At 36.9% G+C, this 18,478-nt stretch overlaps 1 protein-coding gene across 1 annotated transcript in view; it reads right to left on the reverse strand.

Annotated features, from left to right (window-relative positions):
• Positions 1-584: 584 nt before the first annotated feature.
• SLC18A2 (solute carrier family 18 member A2) overlaps positions 585-18,478 on the reverse strand; it is a 50,174-nt gene continuing 32,280 nt past the window's right edge. The window contains exons 10-15 of the mRNA XM_032224854.1: positions 14,675-14,753; positions 14,411-14,462; positions 12,837-12,900; positions 6,171-6,290; positions 3,573-3,706; positions 585-3,081 (exon numbers count right to left, since the gene is read on the reverse strand). Of these exons, the coding sequence (XP_032080745.1) occupies positions 2,971-3,081; positions 3,573-3,706; positions 6,171-6,290; positions 12,837-12,900; positions 14,411-14,462; positions 14,675-14,753 (560 nt within the window). The 3' untranslated portion in view covers positions 585-2,970. The remainder of the gene's footprint in view (positions 3,082-3,572; positions 3,707-6,170; positions 6,291-12,836; positions 12,901-14,410; positions 14,463-14,674; positions 14,754-18,478) is intronic.

Consider the following 18,478-nt stretch of genomic DNA (forward strand, 5'->3'; position numbering starts at 1 on the left):
TATAGTAAGAGAAAGAAAACTTGAGTAATTCAAATCTATCTCAGAATGTTCGGATGCAGAAATCTCCAGTGCCACTTATGGTCTATTGTGTTGCCATAAGAAGGACAACTGTGAGGGAAGAATGATGTCTGACATTCTCCTACCTTTCACAGTGGGGGTTTGTTGTTTAAAACTTCCTACTCATAATTTAGGGAATCTGCTGAAGAGTTGTGAATACAGAGCGTTTCTTTATCTGCCCAACATTTGAGTTTAAAGGGAGAATTCTGCAAATCTGTGTGAGATTAGAGGAATTGTCAAGTGTCTCTCTTTCCATACACTTCTTTCCCTTCCTTGCACATACATATATAGACACAGAGATACCTGTTTAATTGTCATTTAAGAAAAGGTTTTTGAATCCTTATATGAGGGCAGCTGTTTACTCTTCAATGTATAGAACAATTTAAAATTCAGCACAGTCGTTTTGAGAACTGTCATAGCAGTGGAGAAAGGAGATGAAGGCCTGTTGTCTTACCTTTCTGGACTAATTGTCACATTAACAGTAATGAAATACCACGTTGTTGCCTTTTATTTCTTTCACGAAATAACATTCCATTCTTATTTTCTGTATAACAGAACAATAACAATTCCTCTAAAGCATTTCCAAAACGTGACCAAAATATATGTTTTATACATGGAAAAGACACACAAACACATGTTTTACAAAACTATAGAAAGTCTGTTTTAAATACAAACCATCTGCTGATACATTAGAAAAGGCACAGAGATCAAGTTTACAAACAGGGTGTTATGTGTACCACAATACATAAATGTTTGATACTTACATGGTCTTACATTTGTTGGTTTTTTTTATTTTCACAACTAAGGCCATAACCCGTGGGCTCATTTCAACACTGAGAGAACACTTACAGGAGTTGATAGGTTGCAATATAGACCATTATGTATTAAGAACCAGAATGTTACCTGCCTCCCATTTGTCAAGCTAGTCAGTCTTGAAATCTCTAATCCCACTTTGCATATTCTTCAAAAGCACAATATGTTGCAGACTCTCACTCAAGGAAAGGTGTTAATCCATTTCCATCAGCTGATGTCCAAAGGATAGTTACAAGCAAAGTCCGTGAACAGACTTCGTATGGATTTCATTTTGTCCGGATACCTAAAAGTCTGACAACATTAAAAGGCAGGTGTGTCCAATAATTTTGTAATTTGCAAAAACAAAGCAAACTAGAAAAATAAAGCTTTTAACATGAAGTGTCTGCCAGATACTTTACTTATTCTAGTGCAAGTCTACTAGGGAATATACCTGCCTGGTTTTCCTTTTTAATAATCAGATAGCATTTTTACAAAACAAGTCTCATGTGGGAGTTGAAGTGCTGATAGTTTTGTTTCTAGTTTAAATAGGCACGTATTAGAACAGATTTATCCAGAAGTATGCAGAGATTAATAATGCAACATGAGGATTCATCTTGACTTCAGAAACAGGCTGATCTGTTATAGCCATTCCATTTTTATCTTTGGATCCGAAGCAAGAATTGGGGTAAAAAAAAGCAACTCTAGACTAACATGGGAGAAACTGGATTAGTTATCAGTCTTGTTTCTTCATTAAATGGGAAAACAGTAGCAGAAAAACTAAATGCTTCACGAAGAGATAAAGCATGCCAAACTTTACAGAAATTTGTATAAAGTTTTTGGGGCTATGTTCCTTGAAAAATTATTATTTTTAAATGTCCCAGTACTGGATGTTGTTTTGTGACGTGCTCAAATTTGTAGCATCAGTAGCTTCCTTGGAAAGAATCATCCAAATTGAATTTTGAATAGGAAGGGAATATTACGCAAATAACTTCTTATAAATAATTTTCTTTTTATATGGCATGGTTCATTGCTTGGAAATTGGCTAGGTCAGGTACTTGATGTGAAGAAAATATTAAACCATAAACCATGCAGCAGCCTAGGATGAAAGACTGAATAACAATGAGGCACAGCTCATAGAGTATGTGATATAACTAAACCTCAGACTTCCCAAAGCTATAATTGGGTCCTACAGTCCAGGATTTTGGAAACGACAATTCTTTTCATGTAAATGACAAAAAGGCCTCCTGCGTCATCATTTTTTGCAGCATGTTGAAGCTCCAGATCAAGGCTTGACTCTCCATCCCAGGGAAATAACAAATCTGTTCTGAATTATCACATTTCAACTGGGGATCTTGGGCTTGTCTCCCATACTCACTCGACTTCAAACTTACGTAAGCAGGAATCATATAGCTTGACTTTTTTCTTTCTGTACCATTTTGAATGTGATAAATGGTTGAAGCTATTGCAAAGCTATCTGAAGTTTACATATTTAGATAATGTAGTAGACAATGTTTATATGAGGATAAGACACTAGATTTGGGCGTTAGATGAGCTTAAAAAATGTTCATTGAATGTTATTAGTAGCAATGCAAAATTAAGATGAACCTATTAATACTCTATATTAAACTTCTCTTTCTCAAATGTCACGTAGTTTTGTGATGAAATTGATTCTCTATTAGCCTTATAAAGTTTTGTTCACTCTACATCATTCTGAATTAGGTTAAGTGTAAGAATAATTTGAAGTAAAGTTAATTTGAAAAGTGCAAAGTATTATATAAATATCTTTAAATAGACAATCTGGTAATTTATAATTGCTAGTTTCAGGCACTCATTGCTGCAATGAATTAAATGAAAATGTATAATAAGGGAAATGTTTGAATTAATATTGGATCTAGATGGAGATGTATACATTTACAAAATGCATAATGTGAAACACCAAGTTTTAACAACAGAATCGTCTAATTTTTTTTTTCATAAGGCAATGGGTAATCTTGATCAAGGGCAATAAATAACTATACCTTTGGTTTCATTTTGTTATACAAGTTCACAATTTAAAGAGCAGTACATTTAAAACTTTTTGATGAGATGGATCATTGCACTACCAATACCAGCTTTTAAATATTATTTATCACTCTCATATTCTTCTTCTTCATCATCTAATGGATCTGGTTGGATGCTGTTCTGGGTATACATTTTGGTTTTAAAATGACAGTTTTGATCCATAAGTATTGCCTACAAAAAAACATAGCTATTATTATATTACCAAAGCATTGCAATGTTTTGTGTAACAACATAAGTCTTCAAAATTAGTTCTCACTTAAGTATATAGCACATAAGATTGATTTTCAAAAGTTTAATCTGTCTGCCATTTTATACTAGCCTAACTAGTGTTTAGTTTTAAATATAAAACACTTAAGGTAGTTTTCCTGTTCACTAAATATAAAAATACAAAACAGATTAATCCAATGGTTTGTGAATTAATCCAAACTAAAGCTGGATTGAAAAGTAATCCAGCCAGCTTTCCTGCCTAAAGCAGGACTAGAACTCAACAGTCTCCTAATTAAAAATATATTTTAGAGAAAAGTAAATGACAGAACACCTTTGTTAATGTACTTAAAAGCAATCATGTTTATTTTGTTGCAGAAAATGGAGCCATGGAAGGCATGCTACAAAATTGTTCTATATTGACTCCAGAGAAGAACAAGACACAGCTCTGTGCTTACCATTTTTTCTTCCTTGGCAGGTGGACTGCGTAGAAACAAACACAGGGGAGCAAAGAGGATATCAATAATTCCTATAATTGTCATAAGCCATGGAAATCCAATGGACTTTGCAATAACACCACCAACAGATGGACCTTTGGAAATACAAATTGTGTAACCAAAAGGAAAAGCTGAGCACCATCCATAAGAAGAAGAAAAAAGCCGTGATCTAAAACATTGGGCCACTTCATGTCTTAAGTCAAAGAATAGACAAGTAGGCCAATTCAAACTGCCTAACTGGTCTCAATTGGCTCCTCCTAAAATAAGGATAAGGCAGCTACCTATGTTTCTATTTAATTGGCATTATGTACAAACCTGGATGACAGGTTTCACCTATCATGCTCCAAACTGAAGTAGGGCTTGTTTGGGAATGCCACAAGAGCCCAGTTGGCATATAAAGATAAACAAGCCATAGATTGGTTCCAGAGCTTAGCCACTCTGAACAGAAAGAGGACCTGTACAGGAATGATTGACAATGTGTACCAACACATTTGTTCATAAGGTGTATTGATAGGCAGGATACGCTGAAAGCATGATTAGATATTTAAAACGGGAATATTATACTAAATGTTCTGATTGCTGCCTATTGAAATGCTTAGTATAATTCCCTTGCTTCATTGCCATAGTTCTCATTATTTCAAGGAATTTAAGAGTGAAAAAGGGAAATCAGCTTGTTCTCGCCTTAACCCATCATTTTTGCTATCAGGCTATTTTTCTGTAGCTTTCTTTCAGAAAGTTTAAACAGCATAAGTGGAGATCTGAAGGCCCCAGAGTGCCCCTCTTGACTTTCATCCAGGCCTTGGGACTTCTACCAATGACTAAAAATAGATAGCATGGTTTCCTGCCATGTTTCTCCGAAAACACAACCCACCCCAATAATAAACCCAACCCTAATTTTTGGGTGGTGAGCCTAATATTATCCCTACCCCAAAAATAAGTGCGGGGATGGGAGTGGCCAGCATGAGTAGTGGCACAGGGGGGGAGGGGGCAACTGTCTGACTGCAACCTGCCGGCCACTTGGGGCAATGCAAATTCTGCTTTTGCCCTTCTCTTTCTGGGCGCAGCACTTCTGCTTGTTGGGCTGCTTCCCCGAAGCTGGCACCTCTGACCAGGTGCTTTGCTTTTTCCCTCTTTTAGGGAGGCTTGCGGGAGGGTTTTTTTGGCAAACGGGAGGAAGAGGGGGGGGATTTTCCTGCCTATCATCCATTCCTCAAGCTCATCACAGACTGAGGGAACGCTAGCTGGCAGGAAAATTGTCCCACCCCATTTTCCTCCCGTTTGCCAAAAAACCTCCTTTCCTCCTTTTGGCGAACAGGAGGAAAATAAGGGGGGGTGCAATTTTCCTGTCTGTCATCCGTTCTGCAAGCTCAGAGTCATCACTGGAAGCCATATTTTCTGTTGGAGCTTCAGGCTTGCCACGTTTAGTGCCTGGGAAACAGGAGTGGGGAATCACAAGGAGTGGTGGAGGATTAGCCATAACAATATTCCTTTCTCTGGAATCAAGAGCATTTAGCCTGGATTTGGATGATTAGAGGTTGTCTCCAGTTGGGACATTGAATTGATTGGACCATGTGATGGACTTGTGGGTGCAGGGGATGGATCTTTGACTTTCTTTTGGGTAGAGAAAACTCAGAACTTTCAGATTTGGGTGTTCCCAGATGTGCCAATATGACATCTCTAATAAAATGGAATTTTGAGAAACTTCAAGCTTTGGGGTCTTCTTTCATTGGGGGTGTTACTTGGAACTCTGACACTCAGGACAGACTATGGAAAAGATGGCAAGCAGGAAAATTCCCCCCTCCCCCCATTTTCCTCCCATTTGTCAAAAAGTCTGAACCTTCAGCATTTGGAATGGAGGCTTTTTGGTGAACGGGAGGAAAATGGGAGGGGAGAATTTCCTGCCTGTCAACCATTCCTCAAGCTTAGCACAGACTGAGGGAAGGATGGCAGGTAGGAAAATCCTGCCCATTTTCCTCCTGTTTGCCAAAAGGCTTCCATTCCGAATGCTGAAGGTTTGGAATGGAGGCGGTGGCATGTCCAGGGCACATCCAGTTCCCCCGAGTCTGGCCTGCTGTACCTAAAAAAATAATAATAAGACCATCTCAAAAATAAGCCCAAGTGCTTATTTTCAAGCCTAAAAGAAAACAAGACTCGGTCTTATTTTCTGAGAAATACGATTCTGCAGTAGGAAAGACAAAAAAGGCGAAAAGAAGAACAGCTTTGGTAAGCCCTAGAACAGGGATATCAAACTCGCGTCATCACAGCATGGCCACATGATGAATCGCAACTCTTTCCCCTTCGCTAAACAGGGTGTGGGCATGACCAGTGCATGACGCTTCTGCCCGGCGGGCCATAAGTTTGATGTGCCTGCTCCAGATTAACCTTTAAGCATCTCTTCAGCAGGAAGTGAAAAAGCCTTCGATTGCAAACTTTCCCATCCCCAATCCTGGGAGCTGGATTTATGGAGGTGAAGGTGGGGCAATATAAAACAGTGCAAAGTTCTTCTGCAACAGTGTTTTAATGTTAAATGCATTTCAAATAAACAGATTAAGTCCTTACCTAAAGCAAAACCCATACAAAAGGCAACATCTGCAATTGCATAAACGCTCCCATAGACAGAAACATGGCGCAGATCAACAAGGTAGCCCATAATAGGCATCAGTGAAGAATCCACCATCCCTGATTATAACACAAACAAAAGTATTTTAATCAAGATCTCCAATTTCTCTCCAAATATCTACTTACAAAATGACTAGAAATAATTCCTGAAGGAAGTATGTATGTGAAGTGCCCAGTTTTACTGAATTTACTACAGAATTTTTAAATCAAGAGGCATTCCAACAATAATAAAAACATATTCCTTTCAATATAATGCAATCAAAATTTGAAATAGGTTGCGCTTTGTTCACCAGAGCAGGAACAATGACAAAAAAATTGTAAGTTCTTAATAAGAAATTTTGCTTCAAATGTCACATTGCTTTATTATACATGTGTTTGCCTTTCTAAATTGAGATTACTTTTCACAAGGAGGAACAGCCCAGTTCTGCATACTCTATAAAAGCATCATATCACCTTTACAAACTTTGTTATGGTATCAGGTATAAAATCAATGGGTTATGATAATCAGTTATGATATTTCAGATCTGAAATTAGGAAAACTTTTAGTAATCATGAATTCACCATGTACCTTATTATTCCAATATCAAAGTTCAACAGTATATATTTATTAATTATTATTATTAATTAGACTTATAAACCGCTTCATAGGGCTTTCAGCCTTCTCTAAGCGGTTTACAATTTTTTTTTAGCAAATTGAGTCAGCAACTTGCCCCCACAGTCCGGGTCCTCATTTCACCCACCTCGGAAGGATGGAAGGCTGAGTCGACCTTGAGCCGGTGACATTTGAACCGCTGAACTGCAGATCACAGTCAGCTAAAGTGGCCTGCAGTACTGCACCCTAACCACTGCGCCACCTCGGCTCTTATTTGAGCATTAAATATATGTTTAGATTTCATATAATTATGTATCCTGCTATAATGCAAAATTTAAATTGCCTTAATACAAGTTGTCTTAATGCAAGTATATTATTTTCAGCTGAATGGTTTTCTAGGCATCTTAATGTATCCTACTAATGTGTGGGTTTATCTTGCCATTAACTGTCCTTACACCTCCTTATAGATTTGACTGGGCAGGCAGATAGACATGTCAAGCCAGTAGAAGAGATATTACATTCTGTAGCTATTACAGCTGGGCTGCTAGAAATTAATCAAACCTTCTGCCATAATATATAAATACAGTTCAAAACAAGAACTCTCCTGCTGCTGATACTGTAAAGCTGGTGCTAATATAAAGAAACATTCCTCTCCATCTGCAAAGGCCTGTATATGAAAGACAAGGGCAATTTTCTGTGAAAGATTCATCCAAAATGTTTAGCCCTTTCTATGTTTATTGGCAAAACGTTCACAAAATACGTTCTGCTACCTTGTAGTGTATAAAAAATGGGACCTCTGACTACATTTAAAACTGATAAATTATATGCTAGAATTAGTTATCCATGAGCTACTTTTGCTATAACTAAAGGTAATTTATTAGAATATAATCAATCCAGTGCTATTTACCAATGTCAAAGTATTGTACATGTTCTCTACCTCGTAAAGACTCTTTATATTCTATACTACATATGTATATCTAATTATTGTACCATCTGTCATATCTGTTATGATACAATAAAATATGTTTAATTTTCTTGCTAGCAAGCATAGTCTACCAACATTGCATTGAGACAAAATAGGTTTTCTTATTTGTCTTACGTGCTGATAATCACTGCTGACTGTACTTCTTTTGTAGATTGTAAAATATTTGCTTTTTGAAAGGAAGCACCAGCAAAGCATTACCTTTTCCTACTATGAACACTAATTAACTCTCCTGGCAATGTTTTTTACTGTGTATATTTTTGGAAACAATGGCCAAGCCACAGGTTTCCATGTATTACAATGGCTAATGTAAATTGCTGCATACAATCTTTTTAGAATGTTGGACTCTTAACTATTACTACCGTGTTTCCCCAAACACAGCGCTTGGTATTATTTTCGGGGAGATCTTATTATTTTTGAGGTGCAGGAGGTGGCGAGCGTGGTTACCTCATGCCTGCTGCTGTGTTGCAATATTTTGGGGGAGGGCTTATTTTTGGGGGGAAGGACTTATTTTAGCGCATGCACTTAAAAGTCTGATTGGGCTTATTATCCAGGGAGGTCTTATTTTGGGGAAAACAGGATAATTGTTGTTAGTAATGAAAATGGGATAAAGTTCTTTATGTTAAAGCCATCCTATTTCAAATATGCATCTTTTGAATTCAGAGTCCAATCAGGGAGGAGATCTAAATTACTAACTGATGCCACATGTTGCAACTTAATTAAAATCTGAGATATAAAGTAGTCTATCTAGGATCATGAACCAATCCCATAAATCCAGGTGAGCTATTTTCTATGTTATTACTTCTACCACTGTCCAACGGAAGCGTAAGATGTATCCCAAGTACCTCCCCTTCTTTCACAGAATTGTGCATATGAACAGTCTGGATGCCTCTCTTCACGGGAAAATATTGTACCCTTTCAAATTCATTGAAGGGAATTGTGATAGAAATCAGAATCTACTGCATATAATATACATACATACACACACACACACACATACACAAAAGAAACAGACATTGTGATCTCCGGAACTTAAAAATATATTGCTCACTTAACTTTCAATAGCCACTGCTAACATCGTCAGAGTATAAAAACCATTAAAGAGATACCTGCATTTATACAATAGGCTTGTTCCTCCTGGCCAGTTACAAGATCACAGGCAAAACAACAAATGAAGCTGATTAATATATCAGATGTGCCTGTGAGAAAGAAGAAGAGGGAGGAGGTGTGGGAGGTGTGGGAGGAAGCCAGAGAGAATGCTGTTAAAGCAACATCAGACAGGGCTTCGGGGGGAGGAGCTGCCGCCGTCGGGAGCTCAACGGAGCTCCTCTCAGGGTTCTGGTCTGTATATCTTATAAGATCTATAGATATCTCCCCTTTCTGGCAGAAAGGGGCAGGGAGAAGGTCAGTCGTTAGGATCTCTTTGTAATTCATAGCTCTTTTTGCTGTGAATGGAGAAGAGGTTCAACATTAGCTGAGCTTTTACTCCAGCCAGTTCTCCGCAGCTGCCTTTTTTGCAGCCCTAGGCAGATTGCCCCCCCCCCCCAGGACAAAGCTAAGCTATTTAAAAATCAATCCGGGCGGGGACCATTCCTGAGGAATTTCTTCTATTACTATCTAAAATACCAGCTTCAACTTTGCAAAAGGCTCCCTTTTCTAGCTGCGTCACAAGATGGCGATCTTATAGCTTTTGTGTTTGATGTGACGTACTTAGTCAGTCCTATTCTCCTGAAGGGTTCTCCGTATTAACTGTTAAAAGATTAACTGAGGGGAGCAGAGACTCTGATTCTTGGCTTGCTTGATTGCTTGTCTTTTATTTTTATTCTGGAATGGCTCCCAAATCTAAGCAGAAGCGCTTCCTTAATAACATATCTCAAAAAACTGCTATGAAGCCGCTACCCTTGCCTCCTACGTCCTCCACTGGAGATTTGTTAACACAAGAATTTCTTCTCAAAACGCTTAATAATTTCAGACAGGAAATTAATCAACTGATATCGGATTTATATGATCAATTTGATGCTAAAATTGCTCAAGCAAAGGAGGACATGATCGGAGTAATGACAGTCATGACAGATTATATTGCTGAAACGGAGGATAAATTGGAACTTTTGGAAGAAACTAACTTTACTTTGACATCTAAAATTCAAACGTTACAACAGGAAATTGAAAATGCTCAAAAACAACTTGTCATGATAAATTATAATAAGACTGCCTTCGCAATAAGAGTTAGAGGACTGCGTGAAAACGAACAGGAGAATTTGAAACAGATCTTCTTTGAGGCTCTTAGCCGCTCGGTGGGAAGTCCGGGACTTAACTTTGATTGGCAGATTCAAAAAATTTACCGCCAGAATTCGTGGGTAGCAAAACAGCGACAGCTTCCGAGGGACATAATTATATACTTTACCACAAGGGAATCCAGAAATGTGATAATACAGAAGCTTTACAACAAGAGGTTGAGAATTGATGGACAGGACTTGATTGTTTTTAAAGAGATACCATCTCAAATATTAAGAGCAAGGAGAGATTACATTTTCTTAACTGAAGAACTCAGAAATTCTCAGATTCCATACAAATGGGAAGTCCCAGCTGGCATTACAGTTACATTTGGCAATCAAAAACACCGCATTAATTCTGTCTGTGAAGCCCGAGAATTTTATTACAAGACCCTGAAGGCGGGACTTCCTGATTCATCCGGACCTGGAGAGAGACAAGGAGAAGGAGAAGACAAGCAGCGAGACACGAGACAAGGCGGAGGGTGTTGCTTTCCTCTTCCGGAAGGGCAGAAGAGTAAAGAATAAAGACTTAGCGATGTTCCTAAAACTTTATGATTTCTGCCTGGGATAAAATGGAAAAGTTGTATATCGATGATGAGACATGGAGACTGAAAGAAGCGTTGCTGATTGTGGACACATATTGTATATAAGATTTGTTTGAACTCTAACTCAAATTGTGCATGAATTATTTTCCTAGGCGAGGAGAGCGGAGATCACGATCTTTTTAAGTTGTGGTCTGGGACGAACGGAGTTGGGAGGCGCGTGGGAGAGGGAAGGGTAGCGAAAGCTTAACTAGACTACTTGGGGCTAGAATGCAAGCTGATGTTTGTATCAGTTGCTATTTCAATATAAGGTTAAGAAAGATTAGTCAGAGAGTCTCCAGGAAGGTGGAGTAAATATGTGAGGAGCAATGGACGCGGATAAAATATATATGTGGACATGGGTAAAGGCAGGGTGGAAGGTAAAAAATTTACACGTGGATGTGGGTAAGGATAGAATGGGAGGTGTTGGAAATGAAAAATGAAAGAAGTACTTGAGTTTTATGGTTTTATAGAAAGGTTTGGATATTTGGATAAAAAAGAGATAAATTAAAGGTTTGAATAGATAGATAAAGCAATGAGACCTTTAGCTGGGGAACCCCAATTGATTAACTTACCTGGTTCCAACATAGTTTGAAACCCTGCAAGTAATAAAATAACCGAAATTTGGAATGAGCCATATTGTTTAAGATTTACAGATGATGGGAAGCTGTGTTAATGTAGTGGGTTTATTGATCTTTCTTGTTTTTCCTTTTTTTGTGTGTGTTTTTTTCTTTTCTATTTTTTACTATTTCCCTTTTTTTTGTTTTTCTTTTATTTTTTTTAACTTTAAAGTTAGCTGGCTTTATTATACTCAAGTGCTTGTTAAAGAACTATGCTGGGTATGGGACCTGGGAAGCCGTAAGGGGGTTAGGGAGGGGGGATTATAGGGGGGAGGGTGGAGGGTGGAATTACAGTTTCAATTCTTAGAACAATAAGAATTCACTTGTATACTGCGGCTCGTTTTCCTTTTTTTTCTTTTTCTCTTTTATTTTCTAAAAAATAAACTGAATAGATTAATTGTAGGGATACACCAAAGTGAGGAGAAGAGGGAAAGAAGAGGGAGAAGTAAAGAGGGAGCGAGAGGGGAATGTAAGGAGGGTGAGATGGAGGGAGGGGGAGATGTCTGAGGGGGAAGGGAAGTAGAAGAGGGGAATGCTGGAGGGGAGAAATGAAAGTTGGAGGGGGAGAAGAAAGGGTGTATGGGGGATTGAAGTGTCATGTTGGGTTTTTGTTTTTTTTATGGTGGATTTTTTCCTTTTTTTTGTTTTTTGTTACGCACAGTATATAAGTGATTGTATAAAATGAAAATGAAAATGAAATAAATAAAATGTATTAAAAAAAAAAAAAGCAACATCAGACAGCTCAGCCTTATTCCCTGGGGATGAGCAGCCCAAGCAGTGTTCGATAGGGGAGGAAGGAATAGGAGCATCAATTAACATGCCTGATGTAAAACAACAAAGCTAATTACAGGTGGGAGAAGGGTGGATGGGCCTATCATGTGCGCAATGGCCAAATTGATTAATATTGTATAAAGGCAGGCATCTCTTTAATGGTTTTTACACTCTGACGATGTTAGCACTGGCTAAGGAAAGCTTATATATTAAGGAAAGCAATATATTTTAAAGTTCCGGTGATCACAATGTCTGTTTCTTTTATAACTACACCTGGCACTCATATTTTTGTACAAACACACACACAATACACAACACAATATTTACATACATACATACATACATACATACATACATACATACATAGACAGATAGATTTACAACCCCCGTTATGCCCTAATATGGGAGGAAGATCACTACTTCCATTACAGATCACTACTTCCATTACAAATACAACATATATATATATTTAGTGTCACAACCCCTGGTATGCCCCAATTATGGGAGGAAGCTAACTGCTTCCATTATCTGTCAATCGGCTCGTCACAAGAGTCCATCACGACAGAAACCCAATATTTTTACTGTTGCCTTTGTTATATTTGTGTTATATTTTATTTATTTATCAGCACAAATATAACACACACACACACACACACACACACACACACACATATATATATATATATATATATATACACACATATATACACATACACACACACACATACACCACACACACACACACACACACTTCTCTAAACCAAATGTTTAGCCATTTTTTCCTTACCAATGGCAAAGCCAACTCCAAAATTTGGTACTATAAGTCCATATATGTTTTTAGCAAATGGTACCTGGAAATAAAACAAAATGAAGTATCAAAGTTTTTCATTAGATGAGCAGACAATTTCCATCAGCTTGAGGACTATGCCAGTTTTGTGTGGTACATGCCTCTTAACATTTCTAAATGCAACTTCTTGCCACCACATATTTGGTATAGCCTCCAAAAGCAGGAGGATGAGATATACTTCCTAGACCCCTGTATTAAATTTATTAAGTTTAAATGTACACCTATTGATATAAGATTCAAATAGAATGTAGATAATGTTTTAGTTTTAAAGACAGTGCACAGATTTTAGTGATGCCAGTTACACATACAAAGTCTTCAGCTATGAGAATTGGAGCATGAATAAATGGAATTTATTCAATAGAATTTAAGTCTAACTGGTTGTGTTTATACATAAGAAAGCAACATTGTTTTAAAAATTGGTAGCATTATATTAAAAGATAGGGAAATACTAAGGCTCAGGAAAATGCCAACTAAAAATGTTAATGAAGGCAAGATTTCTAAGTGCTGCTGACACAAATTAAAAGAATAATAGAATCAAGAGGGCCTAGCTCATTTTTTGTAATTATTTTTCTCCTGAAGGAAGGTAAGAACAAAATGGCTACAATTTGAGATGCAAAAGAATATTTCATTGGAAGTGCTGTAATCATTTGTTTGCCCACATAAAAAATGCACGTCAAAAAGATATAAGTAATGAATATTACTGCAAATAGCAGTATTTATATATTTTAAAGTTTATATCTTTAAATGGGTTTACAGCAGGGAATGTGCATTTTAAAAATGTTCACCGGGAAAATATACACAGGAAAAATGAGTGCTAGAGGATCTACATTGGAAAAATATTGGACAATTTATTCAAGGGCATAATTGTTCATATTAGGGGAAAATATTCCAGTTTGTTCAGAAAAAAATAACAATATTTTTAAACCACAATTTTATAGCTTATAAAATGTGTGAACTGAGCTGCTAGTTTGTTCAATAATATATGATTATTTAAAACAAATCACAGTTGAAAGTAAGCAGCTGTTAAACTCAAATTTTCAAGCTCCCCCCTATTTTAATGTGCTACAGGTAGTCCTCAACTTACAACCATTTATTTAGTGACCATTTGAAGTTACAATGGCATTGAAAAAAGTGACTTATGGCCATTTTTCACATTTGTGACCGGTGCAATATCCCCATGGCTACATGATTAAAATTCAACTGCTTGGGAACTGACTCATATTTATAAAGATTGCGCTGTCCCAGGGTCATGTGATCACCTTTTGGGACCTTCTCAACAAGCAAAGTCAAAGGGGAAGCCAGATTCACTTGACAAATGTGTTACGTGGACAACAAAACTCACTTAACAACAGTCTCACTTAGAATGGAATGGCTCAGATGTAATCATAAGTCAAGAACCACCTGTATTTAGATCTGACTAAATACAGGATGCTGCGTCCTACTTTACTGTTACACACAACAAAAGTACAAAACAGAACAAAATTGTATTTTTCGCAGTAACAACTTTTACTCACACACAAAATGCTTAATCCCACTATTATCATCCCAATTAGGGCACAAAACCACCTATGGAAGGAGAAACAGTATCTTTTAGCCATCTAGAAACACAGAAAACAAATGAATTTTCCTGAAGTAATACATGGTAGCTAATAGCACTATGACTTTAAAATAAAATTATTTACTATTATGAATGCATCAGAATGTTTTCACTAAGAATTAAGAAACACCAAGCATTTAGAAAACGATGTCCATGAACTCAGAGTTTAAACTTAGCCTACCTTCCCATTTTGTGTGCAAGGCTCCCAAAAAGATTTGTTCCAATCAGATAAGAGATACTGGCTGGAATGAAAGCAACGCCTGAAAAATATGAGAGTGTCTTATCAACATTGCTTTCAGTGAAGCATAGGAAAAACTAATACCTTCAGGCACAGCCAATTTTATTAGAACATATCTAATGAAGGTCCACGGTCTGAACCAAATAAAATAAAATACCCTTTAATATCCGGGTTACCTCAAACCTTTTATAATCTCAAACAAGACAATCTATCAGATTTAAACTATAATTATATTTTCAAAAGCGTTCTCATAAATTCGTGTTTCTGTGCAGGTGAAGGAGTATATGCAGCTCTAGAACAAGGAAATAAGACATATTAAGAAGTGCCAATAAATTTTGTTAAAAGGTGAATTAAATTGAAAAGTAACAAACACTAACAACTGATTTTTTTTCTAGAATTAGATCACAAATTACTTTACATTTAGAAATCCATGTTTATAAAATACAAAATAATTAATGGAGAATATAGATATCAGTCCTTTGTTGCTATATAATGCAGCGGAATACTTGTTACTGGCAAGAAGAAAGAATGTTATTCTCGGATAGAGTGGATGGAGGGAGGAGTAGAAGGAAAGATAGGAAGGAGAGGAGAAAGGAGAGGAATAGGAGAAAGGGAAAGGCAGAGGAAGAATGGGAGGGAATGTAAGAGTAGGAAAGAGGGGAGGAATGGGAAGAAGAGGGGAAGGGTAAAGGGGAGGAAGGGGAAGGAGAGAAGGGAAAGGAGAGGAGGAAGGAAGGAAGGAGAGAAGAAAGAGAAGAAAGGGGGGTAGGAAGGAGGGAGGGAAGGAGGGAGGGAAGCAAGGAGAGAAGAAGGAAGGAGGGAAGGAAGGAGGGAAGGAAGGAGAGAAGGAGAGAAGAACGGAGGGAAGGAAGGAGGGAATGTAGGAGAGAAGGAAGGGGGGAAGGAAGGAGGAAAGGAAGGGGGAAAGGAAGGAGAGAAGGAGAGAAGAAAGGAGGGAAGGAAGGAAGGAGGGAAGGAAGGAGGGAAGGAGAGAAGGAGGGAAGGGGGAAGGAGGGAGGGAAGAAAGGAGGGAAGGAAGGAGAGTAGGAGGGAAGAAACGAGGGAAGGAAAGAGGGAGGGAGGGAAGAAGAAGTAGGACCGTTGTAAGATAAGATGGATCTATGGGATGGTAAGAAAGCAATCTTCAAGTATATTGTCAACTGTAGGGAAAAAATTGTTATAAATACATATTATTAATAACAGTTATGAGATCATATAATTGTGAATGTATATATAAAATTGATAAAATAAATTTTTGTTTAAAAAAGAATGTTATTCTATTGATCACATCCTGCTTATAGGATTCCCTATTCATTTATTGTAAACAGAATACTGAACTTGACAGGTCTTTGGTCTGAATCAGCAGGATTTTCTTTACTAACCATGTTAGATCAGGTCAAGGTTCATTTTATTAAACAGATACTTTTTGGGACATGCCCAGACACTATATCCTTCTCCTGTTCTTGTTGCCCTGTAACAGACATTGGTATCCCCCAACTTACAGGTAACATGTGTTTAATGCTTGATACATCTGCCACAAAACCTCCTTTTAAAGCCATGCAAATCAGTGATGATTTCCCACATGTTATTATGCATTCTATTAAAGGTAACTTCTTATTCCTATTTTAAATCTCATCCAAAATAGCTGGTCCCTTATCTTAATGTTTTGAGAGAAGGAGAAAAATTATTTCTGTTCTATTTCTACATGTTATGAATGATTTCATACGTGTCATTCATATCCTTTCTCTGTTGACTTTTTTTCCTAAAAAAAAGACTCCTAAAAGTTTTAGCCTTTTTTCACAGGGAAGGTGTTCTGAGCAGTTTGGTTTAACACTTTTTTTCTCTTTAACACTTTTTTCTCTTTAACAATGTTTTTCTTCTATTCCTTTTCTCAAATAGTGACCAATACACAGTATTCCAGATGTAACATGCCATATATCTTCAAAAGCTTTTTTTCTTTCATTTATTGTTTATTTTTAAAAATACCAAGATATACAACTATAATAAATTTAAAATGAACAATTTATACCCGTAATGGCGAACCTATGGCACGCATGCCACAGGTGGCACACGGAGCCATTAGTCAGGGTACGCGAGGTTTGCCCTGTCAGCTGGCCAGGGTGCATGCGCGTGCTGGCCAGCTGATTCTGGCCTTCTTTCGAGGCCATTTTTCGCCCTCTGGAGCTTCCCTGAAGCCCCCGGAGTGCAAAAAACTGGCCCTACTGGCAACCCGGATCCTGGTTGCTCGTAGGGCTGATTTTAGTCCTCCGGAGCCTTCAGGGAACACCTTGCTTCATCTTTAGTTTATCATAACCAATATTGCCTTTTCAAGAATGGAGATGATAATGATGTTAATATGGTAAACATTTGAGTTAAGATATTTGAATTAATATGGGTTAATGGAAGAGAAGCACCAAAGGATGTTGTAACCAGTTGATATACTTCTTCTTTTTTATAATAGATACCTGTGGTTTTTTTTTCCTGCCTTGTCCTTTGTCGCTTTTGTCTTTTTTTTTTTGCCTTTTCTTTTTGATTTTTTCTTTTCCCACTGGTGTGGGCATGTATTGTTCAAGATTATTACTTTTATTAATATTTTTAAATAATAATTACAGTCAAATGAAAATGGATATATAATAATGCTTGAGTTAATATGAGTTATGTTTCTTGACCGTGGAGGAGATGTACCAAAGTTTATCTGTAATCGATTGATACATTTTCTATAGATGTAAAGAAAGATGCTGTACTTGTTTCAAATTAAAATTAAAAAAACATTTATTAAAAAAAAATAGAATGGAGATGATGCAAACCCTTAGTATCTGGAATATTAGCACTTTTTCAATTTCTCAATATTATTCTTTTTAGTCACCTTATTGTGCATAGTCATAGAATTCCTCACATCAAGAATTCACTGCACCATATCATGTGGTCAATTATTCAATTAAGATGTAGATTGTGTACAGCAGCAGTGAAAAACTCAAATCCTTTATAGAATGAATTATATATATATAATTCACTATATAATGAAGTATAGAATTGCTTTTTGTTGCATGCAGTCAACATCTTAATTGAGTGATTAATTAAGGAGAGACCTGTGAACCAACAAACTATTTCTGACTATTACAGATATCTACACAATTGAGTCAGATTTGTTCTTTGCATTTCTCATATTTCTGAAATTGGAAAGAGCACTTTGACATGTGATCTATTGTCCACTGCCAGATCTGTCCTTAAGGCTAATTGTTCCAAATATCTAAAATTCCCATTTTGGAAAAACCAAATTGTGAATCTGTTTAGTTTAGGGCAAGAGATAGGTTGAAAGACATTGGTTCTGACTCTGAGTTGGCCTTTTTATTAAGCAATCTTCTGTGACCCTGAGAATTAAAGACAATTCATATTCTATTTGTGTATCTAAGGGTTTTGGAGTCCCAAGGTGCATCATTTCATATATGTCTATGAAAAGTCTCAATCCAGGCCTTAGTTGTCCAAAAGTGTTTTTTCCAAAATGCAATTGGACTTTCTTGACTTTTTCTTTGAAAACATTTAACTTCTCATCAAAAAAAATTCTGATTGAAAATATTGACCAAAAAACAGGTAAAACAGATGAAAAAAAATTGAAAATATTCAAAAACTAATGATGAAATACAAGGACAGACTACAAAAAAATTGAAGAAAAAGATGAACAAAGAGAGAAGAAAATTGGGATATTGACAGTAGACTGAATATGGTGGAAAAAGACAACAGCGGAAT

The sequence above is a fragment of the Thamnophis elegans genome, chromosome 10 (genome assembly GCF_009769535.1).
Source record: "Thamnophis elegans isolate rThaEle1 chromosome 10, rThaEle1.pri, whole genome shotgun sequence".
Lineage (NCBI taxonomy): Eukaryota > Metazoa > Chordata > Lepidosauria > Squamata > Colubridae > Thamnophis > Thamnophis elegans.